Genomic DNA, 27062 nt, shown 5'->3' with positions numbered 1-27062 from the left:
GCGTATGTACTAATGAAGAATCACTGTGGTTGTTCTATTATATAAACTTTTAATTAATGATAGTCTTGTATTTGACAGACAAGCTACATTTTTATTCAAATTTTAGTATATATTATATTTAATTATAAAAAATATATATATTTTTATTTAATTTAATTAATGTATAATTCATAAATAAATTGTATATTATTTACTAGTAACTAGGAATCCAATATGGGGTAAATAATATAACGTTTTTTTCACTGTCTTAATGTATCAGTATAATTAAGGAGCGCTGCTCTTTCTTCAGAATGAGTGGGTGGCTCTTAAAAGAGCCGTTGAGGAACAAACAGCTGAAGATGTCATCTACTTCTTCTTGGGCGCTGCCTTCTTGGGCTTGGCCGCTTTGGGTTTAGCCGTCTTGGGCTTAGCCACCTTGGCCTTCTTGGGACTCTTGGCAGCTTTCTTAGGGGCCGCGGGCTTCTTGGCCTTCTTGGGGCTCTTAGTCGCTTTCTTGGCGGCCGCTGCGGGTTTCTTGGCCTTCTTGGGCGACTTCTTAGCGGCGGGCTTCTTGGCAGCAGCGCTCTTGGGCTTCTTGGCGGCGGCGGGTTTCTTGGCTTTAGGAGCCGCTTTCTTGGCTGGCTTCTTCTTGGGCTCGGCTTGCTGCTTGTTGAGCTTGAAGGAGCCGGAGGCGCCGGTCCCCTTGACCTGCTTCAGGACGCCTTTGGTCACCATACCCTTGATGGCGAGCTTGACGCGGGAGTTGTTCTTCTCCACGTCGTAGCCACTGGCGGCAAGAGCTTTCTTTAGGGCGGCTAGGGACATACCGCTCCTCTCCTTGGACGCGGACACTGCTTTGACGATGAGTTCGCCAACGCCTGGACCGGCCTTCTTGGCTTTAGCAGCAGACTTCTTCCTGGGCGCTTTAGCCGGCGCAGCGGCAGCTGGAGCTGGGGCGGTTTCTGCCATTTTATCGCTTTACTGACCTTTCGGGAGTTCAGAAATGAGTTGTGACTGTTCCGCGCTGCGCTCTTCAATAGCACATGAGAACCTTATAGACTCAACTTCTCCATCTCGGCGTTCAGCGCCGCCATGAGCTCCTCGAGCTTGTGTTTTCTTTTCTCACATTTCCGGCTAAATTGGAGTGGTAAAGTAGTTTGGCGCATTTTAATCACAGCGAACAACAACCACAGGTTTTGGGCTTTTAGTTGAGACTGAAGTACGCGAATAAAAAAATTTTATTTTGTCTAAATCACATCTAATTCATGGCGAGTATCAGCTTTGAGGAAAGGCCGTGTGTACATTTGATACCTTGTTAAAATGGAAAAGCTGAATAAAAACTTTTGTCATCAATTGTGTTTTGACCTAAAAGAGGAAAAGCATCTGTAGTGAAAGCCGCATCACCAAAGGCCGTGTGGTGAGCTTCACAGAGCCGCTGCTGTGGGCAGATTAAAACACACGCACTCCGTCCGAAGGATCCTTGTCCGCTTGAGACTCTGTTTAGTCACTTTTAAGATGTTTATCATATTTTACATCATTTACCACGTCACTTTTTAATTGTGTTAAATACTGATTTAATCACAATTGCACTATTTTTTTATTTTAAATTAAAGCTATATCATTCACAGCGTATGTGTGATGTACTAGGCCAAACAACCGAACAGGCTAAACGGGTGTCAGTGGGAGTAGTGGAAGGTTCGAAGAGGCTACTGTAGTTTATTGTACAATATGAAGTACAAATTTTGGAAGAGTATGTGTATATTCAAACATCAAAACTAATTCAATAACAGTAAAATACAACAATTTGGAAGTTTGATAAAGCTTCCTGATTTGAAAAGGACAGAACTGTGGCTAAATAATCACACAAATCCTCCTGCATGCGAGTATAAATATAAATGACTAAAACTGTCATTATGCTTACAGTGAGGGCATTTTTGACAACTCTGAACACACTTATTTTATTCACAGCTTGTATCAAAACAGAAACAGTCCAGAGAAAATTGTCCAGTCAAAATGACCTGACCTTTGGAAGTAAATACTCATATTGCAGCACCTTTACATTAATAAATATGTTTTATGAATGTTTTTAATAGTAAACAGTTTTGCTTTTAAAGCTTTTGGAGATCTGAGTTGTTTCATTTGTCATTCATCTGTTCTTGGGTGTTACACTTGATTGATACAGAATAATGTGCTACAACAATCTGTTGTTTGCAAAACAGCTTTTTTATAAGGTATACTCTGTTTTAAATGATGAAATAAAATAATAGATGTCTTGCCTCAAGACTGGATTACTGTTTTGGGTACAAAATACTAATTCAATGGTAAAAAAATGGAAATAACTGTTAATGCATGCTGTAATGCACACACTATTACTGCAGATGTTAAGCTTTTATATACCTGGAGCTTGTGTCAACATAACTGCAACAGCCACTCTAAGACCAAATTGTATGATCATAAAGGCACAATTCAACTTTAAGTCACTTTATTTTAAGGTAAAATTCTCACTATTAACAAAGCATTAAGGCTTTAATTCAATATTTTATTAATTTATTGCTGATTAATACTTAAGGCAGTGTTATGTTGACCTGGGGAAAAAAAACATAAGGTAGTGTTTTTGGACGGAGTCCAAAATGGCTGGTGTGTCAGATGAGGACCAGGAGTCAGACAACTAATCAGTTAAAGTAAGTTTATTGCAGATAGTTTGCAATTCCATCAGGAGAAGCCAGCACTAGGCCGTTCTGCTTACAATCCCAAATTAACAACACTCTCTAACATAACCTTGCTAACTGTGTCATAAATAGGTGTTTTAACCTAATTGGTTAAAAAATCTCCACAATGTGTTTCAGTCAGAACAATATCCAGCGATTTAGTTGACAAGCAAGCTCAGACAGGAACACACACGCACACAAGGATGTCTTGCTCTTTAGCAAGCATCTTATCAGAATGGCACAATAAGCATTTTCCTATAGGCAACTAAATAAATGAGGTCTCTTTCGTGCAATATAATTTTAAAGTATAAATTCTTTAACACAATAAAATTCACATCTAGTGACAGATGTTCAAGCATCTTAGTGACCACTTCAATCTGCGTAAAGATCTTGAAGAAAAAAAAAAAACTACCGGCATACAGAAAAAAAAACAACGACATATCAAGTTTTGGATTTACATAATAAATTAGGGAAGTAGAATTAAACCGTACTGTAAAGTACTAATAAACAACCAAAATTTTAAACGCAGGTAGAGAGCCACTAGTGTTTTTTTCTCCCATTATAGATTGAGGACACGTCCTTATGATCGAGCACGTAGACAAACCTAACATATCGGTTATGCTACATAATAAATTGTAACGTTGTCCTCTTTGACTTGACGTCATTAGCACGATAATCTATCATTACTCTTAACTATCGTTTGTGTTGATTTTGCTGTCATACGTGCTGTAATGGATCAAACATCTCTTGAAACAAAATCGCTCTATATGTGAAACAGATGTGTGGCTCTTAAAAGAGCCTTTGTGTTGGTTAAAGCCGAAATTCTACTTGGAGCTGGTGTATTTGGTGACGGCCTTGGTGCCCTCGGACACGGCGTGTTTGGCCAGCTCTCCGGGCAGCAGCAGCCGCACGGCGGTCTGGATCTCTCTGGAGGTGATGGTGGAGCGCTTGTTGTAGTGGGCGAGACGAGAAGCCTCACCGGCGATGCGCTCGAAGATGTCGTTGACGAACGAGTTCATGATGCCCATGGCCTTGGAGGAGATGCCGGTGTCAGGATGGACCTGCTTCAGCACTTTGTACACGTAGATGGCGTAGCTCTCCTTCCTGGTCCTCTTGCGCTTCTTTCCTCCTTTACCGGCGGTCTTCGTCACGGCTTTCTTGGAGCCCTTCTTGGGAGCAGCTTTAGCGGGTTCAGGCATGATAAAACTGTGTGATCGGAATCTCACGAAAGAATGGTATTTGGCAGCCGTACGGGGGATTATATTCACTACTGTATGCTAATTTACAGACGCTCTGATTGTGTGATTTCATAAGCCAAACCCACAAACTCACATTTCATTGGGAAAGTCAAGACATCGCCAATGAAAGAGGGCCAATCCTCTGGCGTTTAACTAATGCCCCGCCCATTGCTCGTCTATTACGTTGCCGCGCATTGTGTCAATCAAAGCGCTTTCCTCCCTATTGAGCTTGATATTGTTTTCGGTTTAAAACACATCCTTTAATAACACTAATTTAATACAAAGATGCAGTGAACAGTTCAAGATTTATGAAAGCACGTATAAATTATACATTAGTTTAGGTCTACTTTGAATTTTTATTTTCTATTGGTGTCAAAATTCACCAATTTAATAAGCCGTTAGCCTACAAATTATTTCATTTCAACTGGATACGAACACTATTAATAACGAAATTTCTTAAATTAAATTCCTAAAACTTTACCAACATAAACCACCTCTGTATTTATTGTACTAATATGTTTGGCAGTTTATCACGAACTCCAGTAATATGAAAAAGTATCATGTGGTGTAAGTTTAAAATGCTCGTTTGGTGCAGAAGTGGTGGCTCTGAGAAGAACCTTTGGGGTTTGACGTGTGTCGGGCAACTGTAGTTTAAGCGCGTTCTCCGCGGATGCGGCGGGCCAGCTGGATGTCCTTGGGCATGATGGTGACCCTCTTGGCGTGGATGGCGCACAGGTTTGTGTCTTCGAACAGGCCGACCAGATAAGCCTCGCTGGACTCCTGCAGGGCCATGACGGCGGAGCTCTGGAAGCGCAGGTCAGTCTTGAAGTCCTGAGCGATTTCTCGCACCAGACGCTGGAAAGGCAGCTTGCGGATCAGCAGCTCGGTGGACTTCTGGTAGCGACGGATCTCTCTTAAAGCCACGGTACCGGGCCTGTAACGGTGAGGCTTCTTCACTCCACCGGTGGCCGGGGCACTCTTGCGGGCAGCCTTAGTGGCGAGCTGCTTCCTGGGGGCTTTGCCACCGGTAGATTTACGAGCGGTTTGCTTAGTTCTGGCCATTGTAAAAGCTCTCTGTGAACAGACAGATAATATCACCGCATTTCAACTACAGCTTCTTTTAAACCCGTCAAGAACGCGCGCCCCCGTGTAGAGAGGGAACCGTGGCTTGTGATTGGATAGTGGGGGCCGTCTAAGCATTGCGGCTGGCCAATGATGACACAACTTGCCTTTTCAAACAGCAGCGACCGTTTGTGTTTCGCGCCCAAGAGAAGTCGCTTTGTTCTCTGCTGAACCGCTGAACTTGTGAAGGCTAATCATTCACGAGATGATGATTTCACATGTAAGTTATCCAGAAGCAATATTTTACAAACCATAAAGCACAGCCACACAAGAACAACTATCAAAAACAGAAACCCATCAAATAGATAGTGTTATATAACCTTGTGCTTAGTAACTTTCAAACACTGGGATGAAGTGTGTAGCATAGTTGTAACACATATCTAACACAGACCAAGCAGAAATCAATTACTCTTAGTCATAATGTATTTATTATCATCTAAAACCCCAGGCTAAGAGTCATAACTGACTTTGGTTGTACTGTATTCCACTTAAAAGGACCATGAACCCCCCTCTTTCAATTGCTGTAGTTAATCATGCAAACACAAATGAAACCTGAGATTATATTGAAACTTTGACTTCAAAATAGGGAGTTGTGGTTTCCAGAGCCATGTGTGCACTTTATATTTGATCAATTTTGAAATGTTAACCCCTTTGCCAGCAGGGGCCCGCATTCGGGCCGTCGCGGCGTAGGTGGGCGTGTCTATAATATTTATGGCATTTGTTCCGTCAATATATACAACCTTGTGTCAAAATCTATGCATTGTTTGAAAGCTATAAACTTCAAGATTCATGTTCTGAGCTTGTTTTTTAAATCAATGTACCACAGAGGAAAGGGTTAAATGAAATCACGAAGGACCGCCCATTTAAACATGTGCAAAATTCACCGCAATACTTACGTTTTATCGCCTGTAGTTCTGATCAGCGAGGACGACTCCAAAAAACAACTACATCCAAGATGGTGCAAGGGTTCACTGTCCAAAATGCATACCAGCTTTTGATCCAAAACAATGGAACAATTTGGGAAAAAACGAAAAATACTCCATTGTTTACAAAGATCATTTCAAGATGCAGTAACCGGTAACGACCCTTTTTGATGAAAAATAATTTTATATCCGTATTCAATCGATGAAAAGTCCCTGTTTTCTCAAAGTTTAGTCTCTTCCGTGCAAAATAAGCCCTCCTTCGTCTCCCTCCTTCAATCAGAGGCGTTGTTGTTGTTCTAAAAAACAAAGGCAGTGCTTGACTGGTTCAACGAGGTGTCAATCTTCACACCTCATTTTCTACTTGTCAAAGCCAGCCAATGTGTAGACAGCAACGTTTTGATGGATGGAAGTTGTAGCCAATTAAAAGACCTTTACAGTGACACGCTGTTTACGTAGTACACATGTGTGTATACACATATTACACGTGCGTAAATGTATTAGTCACTCGTGCGCCCTCGTCAGTACGCGTCGTGTGCATAGAGCGCAGTGAGACATCGCTTGTTCTTTTTACCGATCGATCGCCTTTCCGAGTTTTTCCAACTATGGATCGTCAAGTTCAGAGGAGTTTTTGCGGTGTTCAGAGTGTTTTGGAGGAGATAATGAGAAGCAGCGACGAGGAGCAGCAAAGGGATGCCGAGACATGTTTCTCAGACAAGGAGAGCACGGCGACGAGTGTCGATTCTGCCCAGGAAGACATGTTTGTTGATGGACTCGATCCCGTTTTAGATCGGTAAGTTTCTGTACCATTGTTTTGAATGTTCGAAACTGTATTTGCAGTTTTTGTTTTAGCACAGCGGCATTTTGATTAGTAAAGTAACATCAAGAGGGACAATGAAGGGCATACACGAGTTAGCCAAACTTGCATCGTGTTTATAAAGATTTCACGTCACTTATAAACGCGTAAATCCGATGCACTGACGAAAAAATTACTGATAGAACAGATAACAAAGTAAAATAATGTGGAAGGAAGTAAAAGTGCAAATGGTTTGTACATTGTTTATCGTGTATTTGCATTTGTTGTTTTATGCTAGCTGTTTTTGATCACCAAACAGTGGACAACTGGAGGTCATATGCTGTTATATAGTGTCCATATGCACTTCATATATTTTGCATTGTTTTTATAATGTAAAAACATTTACAAGGTAATAATATTTGGGTGAAGGTAAAAACATTACAAATTATTTTATTGAGCATTATTTTCAAAAGTTATGGTAGGCTTTTGCAATTGTAAAATGAAGGAATATTGATGCTTGTAGTTATGGTATGTCTCTAATATATGACTAAAATCCTTTTTTCATTGTTTTTATTATAATGTAAGAAAACATTTACAAGGTAAAGATAATTGGGAGAAGGTAAAATATTACAAATTATGTATTATATTGAGCATTATTATCAAAAATAGTTTTAGCCTTTTGCAAGTGTAAAATGAAGGACATTTACAAGGTAAAGATAATTGGGAGAAGGTAAAAACATAAAAAAAATATTTATTTTATTGAGCATTATTTTCAAAAGTTAAGCTTTTGCAATTGTAAAATGAAGGAATACTGGTGCTTATAGTTGTTGTATGTCTCTAATATATGACTAAAATCCTTATTTGCTTTTATGTGTTTCTCTGTGCTAGAAATAGGCCTTCAGACACCGATGAGGACTGGAATCCGGAGACCAGTCCTGTACGACGGAAGAGAAGACGGCAGTCATCTTCATCATCTTCATCATCTCCAGCTCCATCTTCTGTAACTATGAGAGGGAGAGGGAGAGGGAGAGGAAGAGGAAGGGGGAGGGGGAGAGGGAGAGGGAGGGGGAGAAGGAGCAGATGCCAGTCAGTGTCTGATGTGTCCCCTGGCACCTCACATGCAAGATGGAAGGATATGGATGAAGATGACAGTGGGCCTCCCCAGCCCGTGTTTAGGCCTGCTCGTGAACCTGGGCCACAGTTGGTGACAACTGACAGATACTCACCGCTGCAGTTGTTCCAGCTTTTTTTTACTCCATCTGTGTTGCAGACCATCATGCAACACTCTAATGCCTATGCCACCAAACAACGCCAGGGAACAGACAAGTCATGGAAAAACATCTCTGTGGAAGACCTGAAGTCTTACCTGGCGCTTGTGATTTTCATGGGTCTCTTGAAGGTTTGTGCTTTGACAGACTATTGGAGGAGGTCTGACGTGTACAGTGTTCCCCTTCCTACAAGGATCATGTCCTGTAGGAAGTTTCTGAACATCGCTAATGCTCTTCATCTTAGCGATCCTGTGGATGACGAAGCAAATGAAGGCAGGAAGGGAACCGCAGCCTATGACCGCTTGGGGAAGATCAAGCCTTTGTATGACAACATCAGGGATGCCTGCAGAGCGTTTTATCATCCTGGTCAAAACATCTCCATAGATGAAAGGATGGTGGCATCCAAGGCGAGGTCTGGACTCAAGCAGTACATGAAGAACAAACCCACTAAATGGGGCTACAAGCTTTTTGTTTTGGCAGATTCCCAGTGTGGTTACACATCAGAGTTCTTTGTGTACGAAGGTAAGCGCATGTCATCGCCGAATGGGCTGAGCTATGAGTCTGTCATGGCACTCATAGATGAAAAGTATCTGGGCACTGGTTATAAGCTGTACGTGGACAACTTTTACACCAGTCCCAAGCTTTTCAGAGACCTCCTCTCTAAGAGGATTTATGCATGTGGCACCATCCGTCCAAACAGGATTGGTTTTCCAAAAATGGCCACCAATAAGCTGCCACAGGATGCTCCACGAGGGTCAATGCGATGGATCAGAGAGGACGACCTGCTGTTTGTGGAATGGAAAGACACCAGGGAAGTGCTGATGTGCTCCACTTTCCACAAAGCATATGGAGGTGACATAGTGGAAAGGAAGAGCAAGGACAATGATGGGCAGTGGTCTACTGTGCATGTGCCAATCCCTGGTGCTGTGCTGGACTACAACAGGTTCATGGGGGGAGTGGACCTGTCAGATGCCCTCATTTGTTACTACAAAGTGCTTCACAAGACACGGAAGTGGTACCGAACCTTCTTTTATCACTTTGTCGACATCGCTGTTGTCAATGCCTTCATTTTGCATCAAAAACTGGCCAGAGCAAAGAAGGAAAGACCCCTGACCCAGAAAGCATTCAGGGAAACGCTTGTTATGGAACTTGCAGGTTTAGAATCAGGTGCTTCTCCAATCCCAACTCCATCTACCATCTGCCACAATCCCAAGTACATCTCGGGTGACAGCACTTCTGGACGACGAAAATGCAGAGTTTGCCATCAGAAGACGCCAGTCATGTGTGCAACATGTGAGGTGCCACTGTGTTTCCTTCCAAAACGGGACTGCTACAATGACTGGCATCGGAGGGAGGGGAAATATTGATTAGTGTGTTGTTTGTAGTCTGTCATGTTCCATTTTTATTTGCACTTTATATTGTTCAAAGTGTTCAAAACTAATAGTTGTTCAAGATTTTTTTCCAAGTTTAGGTGGAGTTCAGACCCTGAGACCCAGTTCCAAGGAGGTGTGGATTGATGAACAACAATACACATCCAGTAAGTTTTGATCTTATGTTTTCACTGGTAATAGTAGATTCAGTTTGTTAATATTTATTTATTTTTTTATATTGGCTGTCTCTGTTTCCTTCTTTTTTAGTGTGTATCTTCTGTGAAAATGTGACAGGCTGGCATGAGGCAGTATACTCACACACACACACATTTATACACGTTTTACAGAGTTGATTTGTTTTACTTACACACTTTTTCTGTCTCCGTTTCCTTTTTTTTGCCGTGGGTTTCTTCTGAGTCTGGGTTGTTGAAGAAAATGTGGCACGAGGTAGTATTATGTAAGTACTCGCACATGTACACATCTATACATAGTTACAAAGTTGATTTGTTCTGCTTTTACAGTTTTTCTGTCTCTGTTTCCGTCTCTGTTGCAGTGGATGTCTTCTGAGTCTGCACTTTTGAACAACACGTAAAATGCTGACATGAGGCAGTACTAGGTAAGTACTCACATGTACACATTACAGTCTTTCACATTTGATTTGTTGTGCTTGCACACTTTCTAACTTTCTCTCTGTCGCTTTCATGTCTTTCAGCATCTTTGGTTTCCAGTTGGATAGACAGCCAACCTTTGTATTGTCTTTAGTGTAAATAGTTGCATTGTTGAACAAACATTAAAATTAAAATTTTGCTGTTAAAATTTTTAAATAAATTTTTTTGAATTCTTCAAGTGTTTGTTTTTCCTAAATTCATCAAGTTTTTTCTTATGCATATGTACAGTATGCAGTATCTAATATCATTGGGAGTATCCAAATAGCCATTTTTAAAGGTTTCTTAGAACTATCTTGAAATAAAAGCTTACAAAAACTAAAATGCAACTTGATTTCCCAAAAAAAAAAATTCACAAAAGACTAGTCTAGGCGTTGACAACTCTGAGCCAGTTGAAGATGCCAAATGGACACCAGGTAACCAGATAAGTTAACACCACATTGTTGATCTGAAATAATTTTTTTCTTGTCTTTTTTCCCTGATTTGGTGGGCAGAGCAGTTCTGAATCAATTTGCATGTTTGTGTTATGTATTTTTGACCCATTTGGGCACTTGGTTACCAGGTGTCCATTTGGAGTCTCCAAATGGTCTTTTTAAAAGGACGCCTAGACATTTTTTAAATAAATGCTTACAGAAACCACATTTTTGGGAGTATCATCCTCAAATTTGAATTACAGCATGGGCATACATGCATCTTTATATTTCTGGTGTTTTTAAACCATTACCATTCAATTAACATCCATTTTTTCATGAGTGTAATCTACTAAACTAAGTCGCGAGTAATGTTTTTCTATTTTTAACAATATTTTACTATATTGCTATACAACTTTTGGGTCATTTAACTCTTAAGTAACAAACATTTAAGTGTCTAGTTTCAAACAAGACCACATTTGTGAAAATAGACCTTAGGGTTAGAAAGCTACATGCATTTTTATTTGGGCATGGCGTTTTTTGGAAAATGTTCAAAAATAGGGGCGCTGGTTATAGGGTTAAGTATCATGGTAAATAAAACAATTACAATTATTTAAAACAGGCTGCGCTGTGTTGTCTTTCTCTGTTTTTTTTTTGCATGTTCTCCTTGTATGTGTCTGGGGTTTTTCTTTATTAAAACTCTGAGATATATATATATATATATATATATATATATATATATATATATATATATATATATATATATATATATATGTGTGTGTATATCGTGTATAAATAGCTGCAAGCTAATTCACTTGTTTTCACTTCCAAGAGGGGTGTGTTGCAAATAAATTGTTGGTTGTAATGTTTCAAGACATGCGTTTGTCATAAAAATAAAAAACTTTAAATGTCCATGTAGTGTGTATTTTTCTAAAAAAAAAGAAAAGTAAATAACAAAAACATTTATAATTTTGAAGGCAACTTACATTATTGTTTTATTTTTTAAAGTGAGTAAAAACATTTGATTATAGCATGAATAAATAACAGAAATGAGTTTTTTTTTTATGTGGTTTGACAAAAGCTCGTGAGCACTTAAAATTTGTAATTGAATTTTGGAAAACATTCATACGATTTTGACCAAATGATTGTTTAATCTAATTTATTTACGTCATTAGTTTCACATAACATATTTCAAAGCCCACTTTTAAATGCTTCACTGACATTTTAAGATTATCCTGCACACAATAAACTCATCTGGTGTTTCAGGGTATAGTGTTGAGTAAACACCATGATCTGAAAAGAAGACATACATATTTATAAAAAAACATCAAAATTGGCTTCTCTCTTCTTCTCAATGAAATTTTGTATCATGTATGTGTACAGTACCATTTGTAAGCACTATTTGACATTATATTATAATTTATTTTTCTGAACCCTCAATTCAATGTCCACACTACAACATGGAAATTATTTATTTCACTATTGGTACATATTATTTCTCAGTGTGGATAATAGACTGAAAAAATAAATAAAAGTATTTAGATTCATGTGAATGTACCCTAATATTCAGATTTTAAAATCCACTATACCAGAGGACACGTAATATATTTTTCCGGCATTTACTGGTTAGGAGTGTGGATCAGAATTGAAATTTCTACCCTTTTATACTTATTAATTTATATTCTGTTATACAACCCACTTTCTCTAAGAAAAGCTTTTATTTTACTATCTCATTTTACTATCTCCTACTCCAATATGATATGTTCTATACTTTCTTCTTTATTACAATTAATACAAACTCCATTTGGATGTTTTATTCTAAACAGTCCACTATACAGAGCAGTATGTCCAAACCTAAACCTTGATGTAACTGTTTCCTCTGGTCTATTTCTCCTTACATTTCTGTTTTTACCCACCATCCTCTGGATCACATAATACCATCTTCCTGTTCTTTCTTCCTCCCTTTTCTTTTTCCATCTTTTTCTCACATAATGTCGAATAATTATCTTCATTTCGTTTTTACTAGTTATTAAAAACATGTAAATTTCTGATATTTTGTCGATTTTTTGCCTCCTTTGCTCATTCATCTGCTCCTCAGTTCCCTAAAATTGCAACATGTGCTTGAACCCACAGCTAAAATAATCTCCCTCTCTTTAATTCTGTAAATTGATTGTAAAAGTTTTATCAAAATATCTGATCTACATTTTGAATGTCTTGTTTTAATCGATATTAAAGATGAGCTTGAATCAGAACAGATAATTGTATTCTTTGGTTTGTTTTCTTCTACCCATTGTAATGCTAATAAAATCGCAGTCATTTCACCTGTATTAATGTCTTCATTTTAATAACTGGAACACTAAAAGCTACTCCTACTTTATTTTCCCTATCTTTAGCTGCATCAGTATATATTTGAACATATTAATCAGAATTTCTTTTTTTATATTTATATGTTTTGTGCACTGAGGGTTTCATCTCATTGTTTTCTGTGTTTTTTTTTAAGCGAGGGGCGTGGCCTGTGTGGTGCAGAGTTGGTTTCAGCTAGGTCCTTTAGGCAGATGTAAAATTTTTCATTCGGCGCAGTATGTTATTTACACTGCTGTGTCAGTTGAAAACTGTAGAGTAATCAGCATGTCTGGAAGAGGTAAAGGAGGAAAGGGACTCGGTAAAGGAGGCGCGAAGCGTCACCGTAAAGTTCTGCGCGATAACATCCAGGGAATCACCAAACCCGCCATTCGCCGTCTGGCTCGTCGTGGTGGTGTTAAGCGTATCTCTGGTCTCATCTACGAGGAGACCCGCGGGGTGTTGAAGGTGTTCCTTGAGAACGTGATCCGCGATGCCGTCACCTACACCGAGCACGCCAAGAGGAAGACCGTCACCGCCATGGATGTGGTGTACGCGCTGAAGAGACAGGGACGCACTCTGTACGGATTCGGTGGATAAACTGCACAAACAACAACACAACGGCTCTTTTAAGAGCCACACAACATTTCACTGAAAGAGAATTAATGTTACTTGTATGTACAAACAGAATCTGCGCGTGCAGAAATCTGCAGATATTTAGGCCATCAAGTATTACTTTATAATGTCACGTATATTAAAGAGATGTAGTGTTATAAATGTTCATGATTCGTTTACAAAACAGACTAAAGTATGTTTTGTCTAAGTGGGTAACGTTATTTTCTTTGTTTACCAACTAAGTGGCTCTAATTGGATTTGCATTGCTGAAATGAAGTTTATATATATATATTATTTCATCTGTTAAGTTTTTAGCTGTGATTCTCGAATTATTCTGCATAAATCCGCACTTTTTACTAAATTCTCTGAAGAAAAGGCAAAAAAATGTTCGCAGATTCTCTCTGGCCCTGTTAATTACCTATTATGAGTCTTCTTTAAATGTATTTAAAATAATGTTCTTAACATACCGCTCAAAAGTAGCATAAGCTGATTTTTACAGTTTATTATTAGATGGCTTTCATGGTTGTGATGTTAAGAAAGCAGGTTCCCTGTAGTGTGCGATATATATGCACAAGAATGTTTGCAATAAAATAAAGGCTTTTGCTCAAAGGGCTTAATCTTTTTTCCAAAGTAATAAAGTTTTGTTTTTTAGGATTTTATACATGCCTGTTTTATAAGTAGATACTTTGCCCAATTATTACAAAAGAATAAAGCTTAGAATGAGCGGGAAACGAAACAAAGAAAAGAGAGTATTGGGGGTGTCGTTAAAATTTGAATCGTAGGGCGGAGCTGTTATTCAACCGCCTGCGATTGGCTTTAGTTCTGCAACGTGTTCTCCAATGAAATGTGAGTTTGTGGGTTTGGCTTATGAAATCACACAATCAGGGCGTCTCTAAATTAGCATACAGAAGTAAATATAAACCCCTGTATGGCTACCAAATATCATCCACTCGTGAGATTTCTAACACAAAGTCTCAGCATGCCTGAACCCGCAAAAGCTGCGCCCAAGAAGGGCTCCAAGAAAGCCGTGACGAAGACCGCCGGCAAAGGAGGAAAGAAGCGCAAGAGGACCAGGAAGGAGAGCTACGCCATCTACGTGTACAAGGTTCTGAAGCAGGTTCATCCTGACACCGGCATCTCCTCCAAGGCCATGGGCATCATGAACTCGTTCGTCAACGACATCTTCGAGCGCATCGCCGGTGAGGCTTCTCGTCTCGCCCACTACAACAAGCGCTCCACCATCACCTCCAGAGAGATCCAGACCGCCGTGCGGCTGCTGCTGCCCGGAGAGCTGGCCAAACACGCCGTGTCCGAGGGTACCAAGGCCGTCACTAAATACACTAGCTCCAAGTAGAATTTCGGCTTTAACCAACACAAAGGCTCTTTTAAGAGCCACACAACTCATTCATTTAAAGAGCTCACTGATAAAGTTAACAAGTTAATGTACAGAGTGATTAGTGAACATTACTGTTAAGCCATACACACTACAAAAGTTTTGCAAAAAGATAATACTAGCAATTACGTGCATCATTTCTAAGCTTTGTTTCCTCCATCACAGAGATAAAAATAAAAGGTTTAGCCAGAATAGTCTTTATCGAAAATATGATCATAGCAAACCTAACAGCATAACTGCATATAGTGAAGCCAAACCAATCAATTTAAGCATAAAGCCTTTAATGGGAACATGACACATGAGCAAATGAGTGCACGGTAGGAAGACAGCATAAAACTACAAAACAAAAGACATGACAACCAAACATCACTGGAAGTTTAGTGAGGAAGACGGACAGGATGGAGATCTGATCATATTCAATAACATCATGACTATCAGTGTCAACGAGAAGCAGAAAATGCTCAGCACTAACCACAGTTCATTAAGTTTACACTACACGCCTCGTTACATGCTAGAATTTACTATTTAATCAGAACTATCTAATGTAGAATAACTATAGCCCATTATGAAATCTTGGCACTGACACATGGAAGAGCGTCTACCCAGAATGCTCCAAATCTTCAACAAGGCAGCGCTCGTGTTTTAAAAGGCTTTGGTACAATTTCTCCTTCAGTCTAGGCACTGACAGAAAATCCAGAAGCTTTCTCATTTGCGCATGTGTTGTTTCTAACTTCAGAATTATTTTGTATTTTTCCACACCGATCAGAGATTTCATGTCATCAGCTATGGGCTCCACCAGCGTGACTCTGTTGATCAAGTCCGTCTCGTGAGTGACCACAAAGTCAGCACCTGGATGAACAAAATATTGTCTTATCTTTATGAAAAGCCAATGGACAGAACTTTAAGAGAAGAACAAGCATCCCCAATCTAGCTTCAGAAATCACATTTACCTTTGCTCAATCTTTCTTTCTTCTCCACTGCATCAGCCTCTGCAGGACGAAAGGCATCCAGTGAATGGTAAAAGATAGAAAAGCTTTCAATTGAAAGTGTTTCAAGCTTATAGATGTACATAATTATAAAAACAAAAACTCTGCACATTAAATATGCAGAGATTTTTTGACAGTTTGGCTGCGTTCATCATATGCAGACATGACTTGATGTTGCTTGGCCTATAAAAGCAGATTTTCACTGTGTTTTAGTAAAGCAAAATGGGTTTTTATTTAGTGCAGTTGCTAGTAGTCTGAAGCATTTTTCTCTCTTCATTCTCCAAAGTTGTTTTTTTTTTTTTTTAACCCTACCATCTAAAGGTCACCACGTAAATAACAGACTAATCTGATCAAGAAACCTTAACAAAAGATTTAAATTCACTTAAATCACCCCAGCAGGTATAAGACGTCAACATGACGTTATATTGACGTACTACCCCAACATCGTGGGGACGTTGCACTTTGTTTTGAAATGAAAATCAAGTTGATGTCGGAACCCAACATCAATGTCCAACCTAAAATCAACCAAATATCAATGTCTAAAGGATGGTTTATACTTCTGCCCAAAAAATGCAACTACACAATGCAACGACGCGTAACGCAAGCTCTGTGAATGGACGGCTTGGTAGCTCTGACGAGTGTGGGCGGGACTGAGATCCGCACTACTCCGTTGGAGCAACTGCTCACAAGTGTGGAGTCCTGTGAAGAAGCTCCGGATGAACACGTTTGTTTTTGTGTTTACCTCATAGTTAAAGTTGTTGCACGTCCGCCGCGTCCTGCCTAAAAATTAGAGTTTAAACTGCTTGTACATTAGGGATTGCTTAGAAAAAACAAAACACCAGCGAAGATACTTGACACAGAGAAACAAAAACACCTACTGCCAACTAGCGTTTCGGAAGTGTTATTGCAGAACAACAGAAACAGCGCGCAGAAGTATAAATGCACAGCTACGTGCGTTGCATGCGCCGTGGGTCACGCCAATCACTTGACACAAAAGTACAAATCAGGCTTAATGATGTTACAGCTTGACGTTACCATGATGACGTCTATTAGACGTTGGATTTTGGTTGCCATACCTGACAAATAAATGTCAGTATTTGACATCAATATGATGCTGGTTTAAAGATGTTGCCTCAACGTTGGATTTTGGTCACTTTCCAACACAACCTAAAATCAACCAAATATCAACATAATTTCATATTATTATTGGGCGTCTAACGTTGTCGTTAGACACTGGCAAGACATTGAATTTTGGTCACATGACGTGACAACCTAAATTGTACTTACTCAATCCCAGGGCTGTTTTTTTTTATCAAAGCAGATATTTAGCCACATCATGTTGGTGCTTCGTAACATCTATTTTTTACGAGGTGGGTTGTTAGCCCAACGCTTAACCCCCAACCTGGAGGACCAGGACATACACACATACAATTCAACCACCCTAACCCAATTCATCTACAGCGCATGTGTTTGGACTGTGGGGAGCACCAGGTGGAAACCCACGCCAACACGGGGAGAACATGCAAACTCACCACAGAAACGTCAACTGACCCAGCCGGAATTCGAACCAGCAACCTTCTTGCTATGGGATGAGAGCGCTACCAACTGTGCCACTGTGCCACCCCGACCTAATTCTAACCTTATACTTGGATGTTGTGTGCCTGCTGGGGCATTTCTTCCTCATTCTGATACTCATTTCCCTTTCTGTAAATTGTCTTAAACGTGTACATTGAATTCATTTAATTGTAAGAATTCAATACATTGAATTGATTTATTAATATTCGGAATTAGCACAGGTCTAAAGTAGCTTCAAAAGTGAAATATGAAAACTAAGATGTTTGCTCAAAAGAATTCCCAGCATTCCCTGCTGCTTGTTTGCTACTCCAGCTGCACTGATCATATGTAATTATTGCAAATCTCTTTCAGTGATTAAGTAAGAAGAACATTCAAATAAATTAAATTATGGGGCCAAGACGAAGTCTTTTGTTGTGAATAAGTGCTAGAGACCTACCGCTTGAACTGGGGAAATCTCTGCTTTCATCTGCAAACAAACAAACACATAAACATCAGCATTAATCACTATATAAAAACAGCCCACAGTTCAGAACCTCAACATAATGTATTATTCTTTTCAGAAATGCTTTTACATATTTCAAACACAAGACAAAACCCAAAGTGAAACCTAATTCAGCAGAGCAGTGTATCCAATTTCATCATTTTCATACTTATATAATGTTTATGTAAACAAAACATTTGCATATAAAAACTATGCAATGTTGCCATTTAAATCCTACACTAATAATCACAATTACAGCACAGTATAATTCTCACCATTTGAGCAATAAGATTCTTTGCGAGCATCTGCAAAAGCAGCAAATTGGTTAGAGATCAGATAAAATGGGCATTGTTTACTGGTCATATGCTTGGATCACTGTTAAAACAATATTGTCACATACCGACTGAAGAAGTACTCTGACTATAGTCAGCTGAAAAGGGAGAAACAGAAACATCAGAATTATTTGAAAAGCATGAATAAACTCAGTGCAATAAGGCTTTATAACAGGGCAGATGCAGCCGAAAGAGCTTCATTGTGAAAATGCGCCCAGGGATACATTTTGAGAACTCAGTAATATGTGCTTGTGGGGAAATATGGCTGCATTTAATATGTAAAACAAATGCTAAAGGGTGGTACTTTCCTACATATATATGGCTTTTGCATGTTTGCTTGGTAGCTCAACACAAACGGTGTCAGACTTGGAACATGGGACATTCTGAGATGTTTGTTTAATTGTAATATTTTCATTTCAATTTATTTTTGACTAAGAAATGATGTTAAGATATCAGCATTAACAACAGAAACACAACACACACCTGTAGCCTATCTCTGTGAACAGAGAGGAAAACAATAGTTCCATTCGTTTACAAAGGCATGTTAGCTTGTAGGTGATGAAGTGAACGTATGCAGTGACAGATCTAAACAAGTCCTAAAGCAATTGTTGGCTACCTGAAGGTTTATTTAATGTATTCATTTGGTGATGGATGGGTGATGTAATTCTCCAAAATGGGTGCTTATATTGCATTTACAAAATGCTGACAAAGATATGCAAACTCAATCAAACAATAAGTGAATGGATGAGGCTTGTTCACTTTAAATTAGGTGTAAGCAGGTCTAAATATAATTACCTTGACGTATTTTGGCATCCCATACAACTCCCTTTTGATTTTGCGACATCAGCTGAAGGTAGAAGTCTTCTTTTGGAGCATCAACGAATACTTCGAAGAAATTTGGTTTTATAGGCTTGTACTTGAGTTGTAATTGCTAATGGAGTGAAAAAGGAAAGGGTTAGAAGTGGACTGACAGATTTCACATGTGCTGTCACATCTGATGACTGGTTTACTTTTGTACTATCGATAGATATCTATTAGATCTGTCACCCAAAACTGTTTTAGCCAAGACATCTATGTGCAGTTTATCTATAAGTAAAGTTTCACATACTAATTTCGACAGGAGCACGTGATATGATTGACTGCAGCTGATTACCCATTGGCTAACTAATGATAATACAATCATTAGTCAGCCAATCAGATTAATCCAAAGTCACTGTAAGTCGCCTAGCTGGAACTACTCCCTTACCTTCGTTATCCGAAGAAACCCCCCCATCCACCCCTTCTCCTCCTTTACCACAGGGAGCTCTCGAGAACCACCTGATCTCGTACTCCCCGTACATGCTCTGTTGACCATGCTTGAGCACTGGGCTTAACTATCTCCAAGCTCAGGGTTCTCAGGGACAGCATGCCAAACCTGCTAACAGTTGTCAAACAATATCTAAATGTGAACTCTTGAAACTAATGTTGAAAGGATCATGTGCGTATGATTGCTTACAGCTGGTCTAGCATTATCTAATTCACAATTCACCAATCAGACGATTCCTAAGCCACTATATATATACCTTAAGCTCCACATCACAGCCATCTTTGTTTTGAAGAATCCCCCCTTCTACCCCTACTCCTCCTCCTTTCCTAGATGGGTGACATGGTGACCCAGTGGTTAGCACAGTTGCCTCACAGCAAGAACGTCTCTGGTTCTAATCCTTTTCCAAGCCAGCCAATGTTTCTGTGCGGAGTTCACACGTTCTCCCTGAGCTCCTTGGGTTCCTCCCACCATCTAAAAATATGCTTTATTTTTAATTTAATAAGTTAAATGACTAATCCAAATCAGCGCCATAGACATGCTCCTAGTCAGTAGTTATATTTTAGAGCAATCACTATCTGTTCATTAGCTACTACAGCAGGGGAGTTCTCCAGATTCACCTGAGCTCAAACTCCCCTCTTGCCTTGCAAACAGGAGGGAGCCCTGGGATTGAGGATGCTCTCCCGGAACAGCATGCCAAACAAGCTTTATAATCAATCATCAGCTAACTCTTGAAATGACATCTATTAGTTGTCTTTTAAACACAAAAATGCTTGTTGGGATCCAAAAAATCATACAGAAGTGCCAAATTGCAATCTGCAATCCACTTGGAGGTCACCCAATCTACTTGTGGCATTATCCCTCCAACTTGGAGGTCTCCAGGCTGCAGCGATACCTTGCATCTTCCAGATTAAATCAGTTAAACAACCCCCTTGAGACTGACAAATGTGATCTCTGGAGAAACACAATTGAAGCTAATAAACCACACTGCTTGCACAACTATAACTCACATAGGCGTATTCAATTACCTCGGGTAGGACTTCAGAATGACAAGCAGATTTCCTCATTTTCTCCAGCGTCCGCATTAAAAACCAAGTCTTCATCTGAAGCGAGCATTCCGGTCCCGGCTTTAAAATAGCCTTGCTCTCAGTCTCATTTTCTTTAACAGCCTGGAGGAAATAAATTGAAGTACTCTGGAGCACAGATAGTTGAAAAGCAGTTATCTGATCTTTGGTGTTATTATTAAATTCTTACCTCTATCATTTTTTTATCGCTTGGAATCAAGTACACGTGAAGAGTCAGGTGAGATTTGAGAGTTTGGTAGATCAGCGTTTCACAATGATAGTTCACAGAGCGTCCACTTTTCATAAGAAGACCTTTAGGGGAAAACGTGTGGTCCAGAAGTTTGGCGTGGAACCTGGTTAACTTGCATTTCTCGAATGAAACTCCACTGTCTTCAACGTGGAGAATTCTCACGCCGACTGGAGGTCCACCTGCATTTGTGGTAAATGTGCTGATGATAATCATGCAGTATTGAGTCAATTTAAACTTAAATGGGTCATTCATTGAAATAGTAAAATGGATCTTCCAGATTTTAACATAATAAGTGGTCGTCATACTATACAAACATACATTTTCAAACTTAAAATCTCCTTGTTAGCCCCCCCTCAAAACTTGCCTGCCAAAATGACACTTCTTTGACTTTGACTGTGTCTTTACATGTATGCAAAAAGTTTCAAAAGGGGACATAGCTACTGCATCCCAATTTATATACCAGGGGTGCCCAAACTTGGTCCTGGAGGGCCAGTGTCCTGCACAGCTTAGCTCCAGCTTCCTTTAACATACCTGCCTGGAAGATTCTAGTTTACATAGAAAGAGTTTGATTAGCTGGTTCAGGTGTGTTTAATTGGAGAAATTAATTGAAATTGGGCACCCCTGTCAGATATTATTCATCATAAGTAGTATTCAAAATAGAATTAGTGTCCTAAACCATAGTATGTTGAAAAGAGTATGCCAAAGGTTCCCAGGTATTCAAAGTGTAGAACCATCTATACTCTAAATGCTAATACTACCCACAATATATTGCGTGTTGGACATGAATTCAATTAGAACTCGGGTAAAAAGTGTAAACAAACTACAGACTTAGTACAGAGGCTTCGGTAAAACATTTAAATGACTGTTATAGCATTAGCATTAATTGGAAAATATTTATATCACATTTTCCGCTTTATATTATATCTGCAACAACATTGTGAACATATATAAAGAGATGTTTGGACACTAACTTCTGAATGATTTGTTATCCAAAGACCTAAAGTGATTTCTCTGCATGAAAGACTCGCAAATGGTAGATTAATCTGCTGCTAAATCTACAATTTGGTTAGAAATTAAATATGAAATAAATGTGGATGATGTGTCAAGATGATTGACAGGGCCTGTAACTAAGCAACATAACGGTTCATTAGTGAGTTTGTCCCAAAGTTTGCATACTAATCTTTTACACACTCAAAAGTATGTAGAATGTAGTATACATATGCAAATTGGGATGCAACAAGCGTCTCATTCCTTCTTAAGGAAGCATGATTACATGCATAACTGAGTTCCCATCCAAAGCAACTAAACATAAACCCATAAGCACTTGTGATTCTAGAGCATACATGTTTACTTGACAAAATAGTATAAAAGTATCACAAAATTATTGCAAAACACATTTGAGCCCTTTAAGAGTTTAATAAAAAATATGCAGTATTTTAGTAAACTTACCTAAACACAGAAAATGAGGCAGATAAACTGCGTTCAGTTCTCCAGAGATGATGGCAATGTCCATCAAAGGGCCGCATGGTGTACAATTCTCAATTGCTGGAATATCACTTAGTATTTCCCAGTCGCAAATAAAATATTCAAGCTGAACATCACACAAACATTCAACACGTAGACCAGTCCTCCTGCACTCATAACACCCTGAACCAAGATTTACTCTGCAGGTGGGGAAATGTCAAAATAGAGTCAACTTTTTTCATGTATATATGTATGTATGTATGGATGGATGGATGGATGGATGCTGTGGAAATAGCACCTGTACTTTATCTGTGCATCATCCGAGATCACAGAGGGTTCAATCAGGTCCCATTCAAATGAATCCTAAAACAATATGCCGAGATTTCAGCCATCAACAATAACAAATATATATATATATATACCCTAAAACAAAAAGAATATTAATAATATTTAATAAAAAGTCACTAAATAAATGTAACTATTTTTTACTCACCCTAATCGAAGCACATGTACGGCACTGTCTGTGTGATGCTGGATAGGTAAAAAAAAACATATCAGACAAAAGATAAACTCATGCACACCACTAATCTGAAATATGAAATCAATTTATACTAAATAAATTAAGGATTTATTTTTACATAAAACTATTTTTGCTCCCCTTCTAAGCTTCAGTGTATCGTAGACCACACAATAAACACTAATGATATGCAAGGACAATGCAGGTTTTATTTTTAAAGTGACACTATGTCATTTTTTGGTGTTATAATTATATATATATATATATATATATATATATATATATATATATATATATATATATATATATATATATATATATATATATATATATATATATATATTAATAATATCTCCACTTTATATGAAATGGCTTTAATTACTATGTACTTTTTATGTACTAACAATAATAATAAGTACAAAGAACTTATTGTGTTCATACACTATTCCACAACACTTCTGGTGCTCTTGAAGTGGTCAGTGGGTAAGGTTAGGGATAGGTCTGGGGGTATGGGTAGGTTTAGGGTTGGGTTACTGGAAGAGATGGGTCATCAGTGTATTAATACATTTAATTACAGAATTACAATATTCATTGTACTAAATGATTCATTTAAAAGTACCTACCTAGTCATTAAGGCCATTTAATATAAAGTAGGATCATCTGATGTTAAAATGAAATACAGAGTCTGATGCAATGCATGCATCTCAATTATTACTCACGTCTGATGTTGTAAGCTACGGGCCCTCTGATGTTAAAGCCCAGATAAAATGAAACAAGGCTTTGGCCACGTACGCTGGCTGGATGGTGAGGAGTTACTTCAATCTGGACTGTTCCCCTCAGAGCAAACACCTTGTGGTCTCTAACCTCCCCTTGGACTCGTTGAAGGTCCTGGATTTCAGCTTTCTCATCCCCTTTGGTCAGGGCGTCCATTTGATTTTGCTCTATGTTTGATCTATGCACAACTCTCTGCAAATGATCACCTTTTCCAAGGAAAAAGAGGGGCACCAGGTAACGTGAGCGAAGGTGCAGTCTGTAGGTCCTCTCAAAGGCTTGGTGCATATATATTACACACTCTGCAAGGTTTGGCGAGTTTGGTGTACTCTGTTGATCATCTCCAGGCCAAAACAACAAAAGGACCAACAGATAAAACTCCGGGCTTCTTCCCTTTCTTTCTTGCTGCCAGTCTCTCCACATCATGTACTGAAGCTCTCGTTTTGACTCGAGAGACTGAGATGTGGGAGACTTGTTGCACAAAATAATGTTGGCAAGAATGTAAATTTGGCTGTCATTAACATTAATTAGACTGAGAATCTCCTCTAACTCTGTCACAGCTGTGTCTTGATCTAAGAGGTTCAACAACCCTGGAAATGTATCTGCCTTTTTTATTTCAAGCATTCTCAGTTTACTTTGAGCAGCCTTTTCCTGTTGAATCACATATTTCTTGAAGCAATCTTCAACATCTCGGTAAAAGTATGGCGGTTCCTCTCTGTCAATGCTTGGCTTTGAGTACGTGAGGTAATACTGAAAAACATGAAATTTCTCTTTGATTTCTTCTTTGAGGCTGCTGAGGAAATCATTGTATCTTTTCAGCTTTTGGTCTCTAAATGAAGTGCCAAGAGACGTGATAGATGTTTTCCCTCTTAGAAAGTCTGCCCACTCTGAACTGTGATGTGTGAGGGCATCGAAGAGAATCTTGAGAACTTGGATGAAACCAAATATACCCCTGATATTAAAGGTGCTAGGAGCATTGCTGTCCCTGACATCGGATTTCTGCTCCTCTTCAGCTGTCTTTGTCTCCTCTTTGAATGCTTTAACAGCAGAAACGGCATTCTCCAAGACTCTGCGAGAATAATTCGGAGACATTTTGTCCTTGACGGTCTTCCTCAGTCTGTTTTTGTACACTTGTCCAAGTGTGTCTCTCATAAAAGAATTATTTGGATCTCTTAGAATGGCATTTTTTGCAAACCTTTCAGCCCTTGTGTAATCTGCAAATTTGATATAGTAGAACCGTGCTAGAGCCTGCGGATAGAAGGCATCTTTATGATAGAGATTAGAGGCAAACTCTAACACAGATATGCAGTTCGCAGAGTTTGTATAGAGGTCTTCCTCCATGATGTCCAGAATGAGTTTTGAAAACTTGTCATGCTCTTGATCTCCTTTCTGTCTGGTGATCAGAATGTCTTTGCAAATGTGCAGAAAGTCAGCATGCTTCTTTAACGCTTTCACTATGAAGTACAAAAAGTTGTGTGTTATTTCACCTCTTGGTATAGACAAGGTGAACAGCTTGTGGATGCATGCATCAGCAATCATAGGGTGTGCAATGCGGACACATTTGTCCTCACAGTGCTCTGCACTGTATATCACCAAAAGATCCATGAAGGGAGTCATTATGTGTGTGATTGTGTCACCTGCATGAGAACCTTGACTTGCAAAGAATTCCAAACACAATCTTTCAAGCAAGCAGGAGCCCGGAATATATGAATTCAGTAGTGCTAAAAACGAGAAGAGTTTTGTGTTTGGGGAAGCCTTGTTGTGTTTAACATAATTTTCCAGGTCCTTACCGATGACCTTTTTGACCAAATCTTTTTTGAAGTTTCCATACATAATGTTATAGCTGTGAAAGCTCTCAGAATCTGTCCCATGTGCCTCCCTGATCACTGGCTTGTGTTCCTTAAACATGATTATTTCATCCGGTAACAGCTCCATTTTTAGTTTCACACTGAAGCTTTTGGGAATTGTTGTCTTGCTTGCTACATTCAGTATGATAAGCATTGGAAAGTTATCTCCAGCAATTCTCTTGTCGAGCTCTTTCTGCAAACGGTATGCTATTCTGTTTCCTCCATCCCCTACATCCAGCAGGAGAAGCACCGTGTTTTGATGTCTCTCCCCTCCCTCTTTGGCTAATCTGATGATGTCATCTTTGATGATCATCGGGTCAGTTGTTTTTGATTTCAGTTTGGCACATCTGAGATGTTTCCTCAAGTCCCACAGCACTTGCATGGCAAGAGTCGATCCACCACTCCTTGGGTGGTGACACAGATTAATGGTTGTCACGTTCCACTGGCCTCTTCTCTGCACATTAATCTGCTGGATCAAGGATTCATAGAGGTCTCTTTTGACAAACAAGGTGCCTTGATGCTCTGAGCTGTAAAAGTCCCCCCATTGAGGTTGACCCCCTTTAAGAAACTCACTCTCCAACTCCTCAGCACACACATGATCCACTGGCACATCTTGGTACATGTTTGCCCATATTATTTCAAGGGAGGATGTGGAGAAAGCTGAATACTTTATTGGGATTTGGGAACCATTTGGCGTTGAGATCATGCAACACTCTGGGGAGTGTGTGAAAGTTTCAACACGTTTTTGCGACCGATCATGTAACACACTGAAATTCCCAAGCATTCTGTTTAGGCCCCTGAATCGTTCATGCTCCTTGTGCTTCGTAGTGACTTCGTTGTGCTTCTCCCTTAGTTTTATTTCTTCACCTTCAGTCAAGTTTGCTTCAAGGCTCAGTGTATCTGTTCTTGTGAAGTCCATTATGCTGCAGTTTAAAATGATCACAACTGGAATGTTTGCTTTGATGTTCTGCCCGTTGATTTCCTTGATCAGGCTGTCCTGTAGAATTCTCTTAAATGGCTGATCTTCATTCATCTTTTCCTTGATGTCCAGTAAAAGCAGCACAGTGTTCTGATCCTGATCATCTCCCGCCATAAAAAACTTGACTACTTGCTTTGAAAGCTCTGCGACATCCAGAGAAGAGTTTGTAACTCTGGCACATCTGAATTCCTTACGAAATTTCCAAAGAACCTGCATCGCCAGGGTTGACCCTCCACTCCCGGGTTGGTAAAACAAATGCATGTCGATGACACTCCATATTTTCCTTTTGTTTTTGTTGATTAACTCTACCAAACTGTTGTAGCCATTCCGTTTGACAAATGGTCGGTCTTCTTTCTCTGACCAATAAAACTGCAGCCACTGGGGTGGAGCTCCTTTCAGAAAATCAGCTTCTCTTTGTTTGGCATCATCTGCATCAATGTTCTCATTCTCGAACTTATTGGACCACACAATGTCAAGAAGCGAAAGGGTTTCTATGACTTCGGGTGAGATATGAATTGTCCCACCCTTAAATGAAGGTATAGTAAGACCTTCCATCTCTGGACCGTTTTGGTTATTTGGTGTTAATGGAGTGTATCTGTGGATTTCAAAATGCATAAGACAAAATAAAAGAGACACAAAATGTAAGCTTAACTATAAGGTGTAAAACAT

The 27062-nt window shown here is 39.3% G+C and overlaps 7 protein-coding genes across 12 annotated transcripts in view; 3 read left to right on the top strand and 4 right to left on the bottom strand.

The window, feature by feature from the left end:
- Positions 1 to 169: 169 nt before the first annotated feature.
- LOC569982 (histone H1-like) lies at positions 170 to 984 on the bottom strand. The gene has a single exon (XM_017357169.4). The coding sequence runs from the start codon at positions 946 to 948 to the stop codon at positions 346 to 348; it is 603 nt and encodes a 200-aa protein (XP_017212658.1). The 5' UTR covers positions 949 to 984; the 3' UTR covers positions 170 to 345.
- Positions 985 to 2651: 1667 nt separating this feature from the next.
- Positions 2652 to 5021, bottom strand: LOC100329560 (histone H2B 1/2). The gene has a single exon (XM_005172399.6). It carries the CDS (start codon positions 3884 to 3886, stop codon positions 3512 to 3514), a length of 375 nt encoding a protein of 124 aa, XP_005172456.1. The 5' UTR covers positions 3887 to 5021; the 3' UTR covers positions 2652 to 3511.
- Positions 2652 to 5021, bottom strand: LOC137496249 (histone H3-like). The gene has a single exon (XM_073907729.1). It carries the CDS (start codon positions 4985 to 4987, stop codon positions 4577 to 4579), a length of 411 nt encoding a protein of 136 aa, XP_073763830.1. The 5' UTR covers positions 4988 to 5021; the 3' UTR covers positions 2652 to 4576.
- A 1448-nt stretch (positions 5022 to 6469) lies between these two features.
- Positions 6470 to 10247, top strand: LOC100332396 (piggyBac transposable element-derived protein 4). Its single transcript, XM_002667709.8, has 5 exons — positions 6470 to 6760; positions 7652 to 9568; positions 9669 to 9858; positions 9955 to 10017; positions 10114 to 10247. The coding sequence occupies exons 1-2, from the start codon at positions 6573 to 6575 to the stop codon at positions 9396 to 9398; spliced, it is 1935 nt and encodes a 644-aa protein (XP_002667755.5). The 5' UTR covers positions 6470 to 6572; the 3' UTR covers positions 9399 to 9568; positions 9669 to 9858; positions 9955 to 10017; positions 10114 to 10247.
- Positions 10248 to 13104: 2857 nt separating this feature from the next.
- LOC100329358 (histone H4) lies at positions 13105 to 13416 on the top strand. The gene has a single exon (XM_068222455.1). The coding sequence runs from the start codon at positions 13105 to 13107 to the stop codon at positions 13414 to 13416; it is 312 nt and encodes a 103-aa protein (XP_068078556.1).
- A 959-nt stretch (positions 13417 to 14375) lies between these two features.
- LOC100329290 (histone H2B 1/2) lies at positions 14376 to 17784 on the top strand. The gene has a single exon (XM_002666944.7). The coding sequence runs from the start codon at positions 14411 to 14413 to the stop codon at positions 14783 to 14785; it is 375 nt and encodes a 124-aa protein (XP_002666990.1). The 5' UTR covers positions 14376 to 14410; the 3' UTR covers positions 14786 to 17784.
- The window catches only part of sb:cb1081, a 30415-nt gene continuing 18441 nt past the window's right edge, over positions 15089 to 27062 (bottom strand). For 4 of the 6 annotated variants that reach the window (XM_073907724.1, XM_021478073.3, XM_073907722.1 and 1 more), the window contains 12 exons: positions 23516 to 26988; positions 22773 to 22810; positions 22578 to 22642; positions 22265 to 22479; positions 20756 to 20994; positions 20530 to 20670; positions 18994 to 19129; positions 18267 to 18296; positions 18142 to 18171; positions 17822 to 17851; positions 15775 to 15813; positions 15089 to 15673 (listed from right to left, as the gene is read on the bottom strand). In XM_073907724.1, the coding sequence (XP_073763825.1) occupies positions 15423 to 15673; positions 15775 to 15813; positions 17822 to 17851; positions 18142 to 18171; positions 18267 to 18296; positions 18994 to 19129; positions 20530 to 20670; positions 20756 to 20994; positions 22265 to 22479; positions 22578 to 22642; positions 22773 to 22810; positions 23516 to 26988 (4687 nt within the window). In that variant the 3' untranslated portion in view covers positions 15089 to 15422. Of the gene's footprint in view, positions 15674 to 15774; positions 15814 to 17821; positions 17852 to 18141; positions 18172 to 18266; positions 18297 to 18993; positions 19130 to 20529; positions 20671 to 20755; positions 20995 to 22264; positions 22480 to 22577; positions 22643 to 22772; positions 22811 to 23515; position 27062 lie in introns of those variants that run through there. The other 2 variants (XM_073907721.1, XM_073907726.1) reach the window with 2 other exon arrangements.

This window comes from Danio rerio, chromosome 7 (assembly GCF_049306965.1).
Source record: "Danio rerio strain Tuebingen ecotype United States chromosome 7, GRCz12tu, whole genome shotgun sequence".
NCBI lineage: Eukaryota > Metazoa > Chordata > Actinopteri > Cypriniformes > Danionidae > Danio > Danio rerio.
This window is presented reverse-complemented; position numbering and strand designations above follow the sequence as displayed.

Coding starts and splice junctions, on each gene's coding strand:
- LOC569982 (XM_017357169.4), bottom strand. CDS start 948: ATGGCAGAAACCGCCCCAGCTCCAGCTGCCGCTGCGCCGGCTAAAGCG.
- LOC100329560 (XM_005172399.6), bottom strand. CDS start 3,886: ATGCCTGAACCCGCTAAAGCTGCTCCCAAGAAGGGCTCCAAGAAAGCC.
- LOC137496249 (XM_073907729.1), bottom strand. CDS start 4,987: ATGGCCAGAACTAAGCAAACCGCTCGTAAATCTACCGGTGGCAAAGCC.
- LOC100332396 (XM_002667709.8), top strand. CDS start 6,573: ATGGATCGTCAAGTTCAGAGGAGTTTTTGCGGTGTTCAGAGTGTTTTG. Junction 6,761..7,651: donor CTCGATCCCGTTTTAGATCG/GTAAGTTTCTGT, acceptor TCTCTGTGCTAG/AAATAGGCCTTCAGACACCG.
- LOC100329358 (XM_068222455.1), top strand. CDS start 13,105: ATGTCTGGAAGAGGTAAAGGAGGAAAGGGACTCGGTAAAGGAGGCGCG.
- LOC100329290 (XM_002666944.7), top strand. CDS start 14,411: ATGCCTGAACCCGCAAAAGCTGCGCCCAAGAAGGGCTCCAAGAAAGCC.